At 35.7% G+C, this 8,449-nt stretch overlaps 1 protein-coding gene across 1 annotated transcript; it reads left to right on the top strand.

Moving 5' to 3' along the window:
* The first annotated feature begins 5,141 nt into the window (after window positions 1–5,141).
* Window positions 5,142–7,892, top strand: LOC111390082 (exocyst complex component SEC15B). The gene has a single exon (XM_023015068.1). It carries the CDS (start codon window positions 5,257–5,259, stop codon window positions 7,639–7,641), a length of 2,385 nt encoding a protein of 794 aa, XP_022870836.1. The 5' UTR covers window positions 5,142–5,256; the 3' UTR covers window positions 7,642–7,892.
* Window positions 7,893–8,449: the final 557 nt, after the last annotated feature.

The following is an 8,449-nucleotide window of genomic DNA, read 5'->3' as shown; positions in this document are numbered from 1 at the left end:
TAAATCTAATTTCTTTGGACCTTCATAATTCTTAGTCGATTTTTCTCTTTATTCCCCACTCATTATGAAATGAAGTGATATAGAAGATTGTTGTCTATACCAAATAGTATTATTGAGACAATAACATATAGTGAAGTATTATTGATTGTGTGTTTCGACCAAAATTTTCAGTTGTTTGAAAATCTGGTTGTCAAATTTATTTAGAATATTATTTATTAAATAATTCCTTAGTTTTTCATTGGTGGATACGTATCATTTGCTTATTTCGATGATGGTTTGGTTAGTTTATATTTTTTAACGCAAGCGTCGATTTTTTATTTGGTAAGAAAATATAAAAAAATTTAGTGAAACATCACGAGTTCTTTTATTTCATTGAGTATTATATATTCTTTGTCGTGAATTCATAAATTTAGTCACTTGCGATGTGTGTTCATTCGAAATTTTTTAAATTTCAGCTAGGGGTGGCAAACGGATAGAGCGGCTCATCGTCCCAATCGCTCGGCTCAGGAAAATGGGGCTTGTGGACCGCTTGGGCTCATAAAATAACAAGTTTGAACACAAGCTGAGCGAACCGGCCCTTTTGGCGAGCCACTTGTGGCTAAGCTCACATGTTACACGAGCCACAAGTCGAGTCGCTCTGGCTTGTCTAAATAGTGACCGAACCTGTCACTTTATTTTAAAAAGTGACCGTTTCGATCACTTAATTCAGTGACCATTAATGGTTCTGTCACTAATTTTCCCCCCTTTTCTATAAATAGCCCCAATTACCCCCAAAAATTTTCATACAACTCTCTTTCTCTCAATTTCTCTTGTGGCCAATTGTGAATTGCCTCAATTAGTCAATTATCTAAAATAATATAATACAATATAGATTCATTTTTACAATTTAATTATTTTCAAATTCAATTCATTTAAATTCTCATTTCTCACACTATAAATTCAGAATTTTAATTTCATGCTCAAGTTTTAGTATTTACGTCTTACTATAGCATCTATAAATCTATACTGTATGGCACATTTGGATCCATACTCATTTGTTGATGGCTTGTTTGGTTTTGGAGGAAAATCACCTGTAACGCCGCAAAGTCAATATCGGAATCAATTTTCCATCTAAATGAAATACTAATTTTTTAAGATATTCCACATTTGGATGCGGAAGGAAGCAATAATCCAATTGATTTGAATGACGTTGATGTTCCCGAAGCTCAAGATGAACAAGAGGGAAACCTGAATTAAACCTTCCTGATGCTAGATAGAAGTGAAAGGGAAAAAAGAAGCAAAATGTTGGGATCACTTCAAATTGATTTCGATGGGTTGTGTCGTTAATGGAGTCTCAAAGTCCAAAGCAGTATGTGAATACTCCCAACAACGATTGGCATGACAAAAAGGCATTGGCACCACCCACCTCAACCATCACTATAAAACGTGTGAGGCCCAACACGGATTTCTTCAAGCCAGCCAAACACAACTGCAATTTGGTAGTTCAGGTACTAGTTCAATAACTTTGCCCCAGGTTGTATTCAGAGGAGAATGCATGAACGAGAATGGTGAAATTTGTTGCTAGTGTTGAGTTGCCTCTTGCAATCGCAGACAACCAACTTTTTTTGTCTTATACGTGAAAGAATATTTTCAACTGAGGTACGTTGGGATAAGTCGAAACATTCTTCATTCAGATACAATCGAATATTTTCTTCAAACAAAACAGCAATTGATTTTGGATTTGCAAAAATATGGTGATGTTATATTTTTAACTTCGGATATATGGGGAGAATTAATAAAAGATCTTATATAGCTTTAACTGCACACTATATAAACTCACTTTGGTATATGCACGAAAAGTTATTGTTTTTAAAATTATTGAATTTTCCTATAGCGCTAGCAATATATATAATGCGATTATGACTATTATTAAATAATATCATTGTAAAAGTAAAATTCCATTTTTTTTTTTACATTTGACAATGATAGTATTAATAAAATAGTTATCGATAAATTGTGTAGGGTATTTAGTTTGATTTCAGTGGTTAATTTTTCATATTTGTTGTGTGTTCCATATTTTAAATTTAATTGTGCAAGATGGTTTGAAACATATTAAAGATGAAATACAAAGAATTAGGAATGCACTAATATATATCATGATTTTTCTTAGTAGAAAACAAGCATTTGAAAAATTTTGTATCGAATTTGGGGGAACGAATGCTAAAACATTTGTTAACGACGTAGGTCATAGATGGAACTCCACTTACTTATTATTAAAGTCATGCTACGGTTTTTGAACATTTAATAACTGAGTTTTATAACAATAGGCATATCAAAAACAATGAAGAATCCATTCTAAATGAATCCGATTGGCTTTTAGCTTTAAAAGTTAAAAGATTTTTGACAAGTTTTTATGATAGTACAAATATTTTACCTGAAGTTTACTATTCCACCAACTGTATGGTGCTCGAACGTTTTTATATAATTGTAAGGACATTTCATAAATACAAAAAATGACCCCGATTTTAGTGCAGTTATATACTCTATGGAATTGAAGTTTAGAAAATATTGGGAATACTTACCTATATTATTTCGTTTAACATGCATCATGGACCCCCGATATAATTTATCAGGATCTAAATATGTAATTGATCAAATTTCAAGAGCTTTAACTTTTAGTACACCTATCACGTATAGAAATTTAAAAACAACTTTATGTGAAATGTATGAATTGTATGCAGAACGAATGTATACAAATATTAGTTGAGTATCTTCTGTGCTTCCTCCTTCCACTGAAATTGAAGAAGATGACACTAGAATATTAGATTTATTTCAAGGCATTAACACATATAGATATGATGCAAATGCAATATGTTCATTTAGTAATACTTTATTTACTACATCTAACCAAACATTGGAGGGAAGTGCAAATACATTTGCTTGTTGAATTAATTGATTACTTTAATCATAATATGCCTACCAATAAAACAATTAAAAAAAGTTCCAAAGAGGTTATTGAATTTTGGAGGAGGTACGAACAATGGCCAGTAGTATCCACAATTACAAAAGATTTACTGACACTTTCGATTAGCACCGTAGCTTCGAAATCTGCTTTTAGTGCAAGCAAGATGGTTTTGTTCGAAATCAGGAGTCAACTGAAAGAACATATTTTGGAAGCATTAATGTACGTGAAAAATTGGTAGGACGGTCATTTTAGACTACAAGATAAATATATCGAAATTGCACGTCGTCAGATAAGTAATATTCAATTACACCAGTTTAATCAAAATTTGTTATTTTATAACACTGTTTTTATTTTTGTTTGAAAAATTGTACACGTTACAAGTTGTTCGTGTACAATTTTTAACTTCATCTACTCAAAATTTATGTTGTCGATCTCAAACCCAGATAAAGGTGGAGGGTTTGTATTTGATCTATTTTAAAAGGAAAAAGAAAAAGAATCATATTAATCAAATATTTTTACTTGATTTATTTATTTAAAAAAAAACATAGATTTCATTTGTTTTATCTATTTGCTGCATTTATAAAAAAAAGGCGATCTCACGAGCCATAAGCTCGAAAGTCGAGCCGAGCTCAACCCTCGAGTTCGAGCCGAGCAGAAGTTAGTGGGTTAAAGGGTCGATAGCCATCCCTAATTCCAGCCTATATCCTAACATTATTTTCTGGCTTTGCCATTGCTATCGCGGCCTGCCTTAAATGAGACGAAAATTACCCCGTCTAATTGGGTAAAGAGAAGACAACGAGGCGGGATTCATTGTCCTGAAGCGGGTACATGAAACATAGCCCTCGCCTAGTTACGTGTTTCGTTTAAAGTTAATTTTGAAATGAAGTTTTTTTTATTAAATAAATATAAAAATATTTTATCATCATTTTTAAAGAAAACATGAGTTATTTTAACAAATTGGAAAAAAAAAATATTTACTAACCAAAAACTAATAAAATAAAATAAATAAATGGGACAATAATTGGGACTAGGAACCTACCCGCCCTATTTGAATCCCTCCTCAAACTTGCCCCATTTTGCTCTTACCAAGTACGGCCCTATGGGAACAAGGAAAGGTGACAAAAATGTTCGATAGGACTAGAGTGGAAATGGTCAATTCGTCATATACGCATCTTATTGTTATCCCTACTCTTTATGTCATGAGCAAGAAGAGTATCGGCAAAAGAAAGCAGACTACGCCCCCGTTTGTTTTTCATTATTTGTCTATTAAAATGAAAAATATGACCGTTATCCATCACATCAGGCCACCATATTTGACTTTCCATCTCTCGTGAGGAGCCCGTAACGACTATATTTTTCATTCTTATTTTCACATTAATGTGTACCAAACGGGGCCTAAATATTTCCCTTTTCCTTTCTCCATATTCTACACCATCAATTTATACACAATTATGTACAAGTAGAATTAGGCCCCGTTTGGTAGCCATTTTTTTCGAAATGCATTTTTCTCTCACTTCTTTTCAACAACACATTCTTTATTAAAATAATATTACACATAAATAAAAAAATTTTCCTTATTTCTCAATCATACATTTCACATCAATTTACTATTTTAAAATGCATTTTTACATAAAAATGTCTATCAAACACCTCCTTATTATATTCTAAAATCCTTACGTGGTGGCTAAGCCTAAAGGTAAATAAAGGTTAGCTTTCACTTTCAATTATATTTAGATCAGTTACTTCATTTTTTTTTTTATACACTTTTGAGTAAAATAATCATGTAAATTCTATCTCTTACAAATCGAATAAGTTTATGTTTGGAAGAAATTCTTTAAGTTTCAATTAAACGGTCTCACAATAAAATATTTTTCATGCGAATTCATAATTTTTTATATTTTTTAATCAAACATTCTAAGAAAATTACAAAATATATTCTTAAAAAACATACATTATATAAGATTTTAGTAAATAATCATCGCGAACGAAATATCTTTTTACTTTTATTAGTGAATCGAGACACAAGGACACAAAACTTGTTAAGGTTTGGCCCATGCGTATCATTTGCCTCTTTTATAAGTTCCGGAAGGCAAGGCTTTGTGGGATCGTAAAACAGATAAGTTATTTATTTTTAATTTTTAACAAAAATAATATTTTTTTATTTGCTTATTTACTTATAAGTTCCTTTTATGCTTAGCCAAACACTGTGTCTCCTCTAAATGGCTAAATCCCCTCCGTTGCTTCAGCGGTAACTGTCAGAAAAGCAAAACCAGAACTGACTTTTCTTAATATTAATAATCAAAATCGTAGCCATGATCTCAACGAAAATGCGACGGAAGGTGGTTCCGGCGGCCAAGGAGAACGGAGACACTGGGGACAAGCAGGATCAGATCTTTCTCTCCGCCGCCATCTGCAACGGCGAGGACCTTGGTCCATTTATCCGCAAGGGTTTTGCCTCTGGCAAGCCGGAGATCCTCCTCCGCCACCTCGAGCACTTCCGTCGATACAAAGAGTCGGAGATTGAAGATGTCTGTCGCGCCCACTATCAGGACTTCATTATGGCCGTTGATGACCTCCGATCTCTCCTCTCCGACGTCGATACTCTTAAGTCCTCCCTCTATGACTCTAACGCCAAGCTCCAATCCGTCGCTGTTCCTCTTTTGACTACGCTTGATTCGTTTGTCGAAGCCAGAAGTAAATGCAGAAATATCGCTCTCGCTATTGGATCACTTAACATTTGTGTTCAGTTGATTGAACTTTGCTCGCGAGCGAATCTTCATCTAAGCAAAGGCAACTTCTATATGGCCTTGAAGTGTTTGGACTCTGTCGAGAGGGATTTTCATGACAAAACGCCGTCGTCTACTTTGAAGAGGATGATGGAGAAGCAGATCCCGGCGATTCGGACTCACATAGAGAGGAAAGTCAGCAAGGAGTTTGGGGATTGGCTGGTGGAGATCCGTATAGTGAGTCGGAACTTGGGTCAGCTTGCAATCGGCCAAGCCTCCGCTGCACGCCAAAGGGAAGAGGAGCTGAGAATCAAGCAGCGCGAAGCCGAGGAGCAGAGCCGACTCAGCTTAAGAGACTGCGTATATGCTCTTGAAGAAGATGATGATGGAAATAGTGGAATGGAAGAATCTGGCGAGGATGGCTTTGCTTTGACGCCGTTATACAGGGCTTATCATATACATCAGACTCTTGGTCTTGAGGCTAGGTTCCAGAAGTATTATTTTGAAAACCGAAAGCTTCAATTAACTTCAGATTTTCAGGTATCTTCAATGACCCCCTTTCTGGAGTCGCATCAGACTTTTTTTGCTCAAATTGCTGGGTTTTTTATAGTGGAGGACCGGGTTCTCAGGACTGGAGGAGGGTTGATATCGAAAATGGAGGTAGAAAATCTGTGGGACACTGCTGTGAGTAAAATGTGTTCAGTGTTAGAGGACCAGTTTTCTAGGATGCATACTGCTAATCATTTATTGTTGATCAAGGATTACGTGAGTTTGCTTGGTGTCACAATGCGTAGATATGGGTTTCCCATTGATGCTTTGCTTGATGTATTGAGCAAGCATAGAGACAAATATCATGAATTGCTGTTGTCTGATTGTCGTAAGCAGATTGCTGAGGCACTTGCAGCCGATAAGTTTGAGCAGATGTATATGAAGAAGGAGTACGAGTATTCAATGAACGTGCTTTCATTTCAATTACAAACGTCAAATATCATGCCTGCATTTCCATTTGTGGCACCATTTTCGTCTACAGTCCCCGACTGTTGTAGAATTGTTCGATCATTTATTGAGGATTCCGTGAGTTTTATGTCACATGGTGGGCAGCTTGAGTTTTATGATGTAATAAAGAAGTACTTGGACAGGCTGTTGACTGAGGTCTTGGATGGAGCTTTATTGAAAGTTATTAATGGTTCCATGAGTGGAGTTACTCAGGCTATGCAGATGGCGGCAAATATGGCAGTGTTTGAGCGTGCTTGTGATTTCTTCTTTCGGCATGCTGCACAGCTTTCAGGAATTCCTTTGAGGATGGCAGAACGAGGCAGGAGGCAGTTTCCACTGACGAAAGCTCGTGATGCGGCTGAAGAGATGCTATCTGGATTACTAAAGCAAAAGGTTGATGGTTTTCTGTCATTGATTGAGAATGTGAATTGGATGGCTGATGAACCACTGCAGGGTGGGAATGAGTATGTGAATGAGGTCATTATCTTCTTGGAAACATTGGTTTCTACTGCTCAGCAGATTCTGCCGGTTCAGGTTCTTAGAAGGGTTTTGCAAGATGTCCTTTCTCACATATCAGAGATGATTGTTGGGGCTTTACTTGGGGAATCAGTTAGAAGGTTCAATGTAAATGCTGTGATGGGGCTTGATGTGGATATTCGACTATTGGAATCATTTGCTGAGAATCAAGCTCCTCTTTTAACTGAGGCAGATGCAAATCAGTTGAAATCAGCACTTGTTGAGTCGAGGCAAATGATTAATTTGCTTTTGAGCAACCATCCAGAGAATTTCTTAAATCCAGTAATTAGAGAGAGAAGCTATAATGCCCTGGACTACCGGAAAGTGGTAATCATTTCAGAGAAGTTAAGGGACCAATCTGATCGGCTGTTTGGTTCCTTTGGGACCAGAGGAGCTAAGCAAAATCCTAAGAAGAAGTCTCTGGATGCATTGATTAAAAGACTGAAGGACGTGAACTGAAATCACTAAAAATCTGTATGTCTCATGTACTATGTTCTTGCTTTAGTTGTTGATTACTTCTTAGGTTTTCATTACAAATATTATCTTCCAATTTTCGTTTGCATTAATCTCATATTTTTGCACATGTTTTCTCTAGCAATTCTTTAAAGACATCTTGATGCATATTCTGTAACCTGTATCTTTTACATTATTTTGGAGCTTCAATATGGTATTTGACCAACCTCTACATCGGCGAGTGCAGTTTATCCCAAGTAGCTCAAATATTGACTTGATTCATGATTGATCTAGCTTTAAGCACCACTTTCTAGATTGACTTAGCTTTAAGCATTGGCTGCTTGTGTTTCCAGCACTCATCTGTTATGATATTATTTTGGTGCGTCGTTTTTTCCATTATTTCTTTTTTCATGATTCTCTTGACGTCCACTATATGATCTAAATTTTCTCTACTTAGTAATAATGAAACCAATAGCTCCAATCAGAGAGGAAGAAAATCGAAAGCAAGAAACTAAAAATGTGGAAGGACGATGCTAAGCGCTCAATCAAATGGAAACAACCAATTATTATTGCCAGATTGACTATTACTTTAGTGGAAATAACCTAGGATTATGGCCGAGTTGAGTAGACTTGGAAATGAGATATGTAGTACTGTAGTAGTGCTTATTGAAGAGTATTCTGTAGTCGTTTAGTAGATGTTATTTTTAATGAACTATATGGCACCTTATTGTTCAGAAACATATTCTCACCATGGCTAAGGGGCCCATCTTTTATTTGCCATGAGAAGCACGAGGGAGTTGCAAAGATCTGTGTG

Source organism: Olea europaea, unplaced genomic scaffold (assembly GCF_002742605.1).
Source record: "Olea europaea var. sylvestris unplaced genomic scaffold, O_europaea_v1 scaffold6492, whole genome shotgun sequence".
NCBI classification, from domain to species: Eukaryota; Viridiplantae; Streptophyta; class Magnoliopsida; order Lamiales; family Oleaceae; genus Olea; species Olea europaea.
Note: the sequence above shows the minus strand (reverse complement) of the source record. Positions and strands in the feature narration are given on the sequence as shown.

What these genes read in the sequence shown, in the direction of transcription:
- LOC111390082 (XM_023015068.1), top strand. Translation starts at nt 5,257, where the DNA reads ATGATCTCAACGAAAATGCGACGGAAGGTGGTTCCGGCGGCCAAGGAG.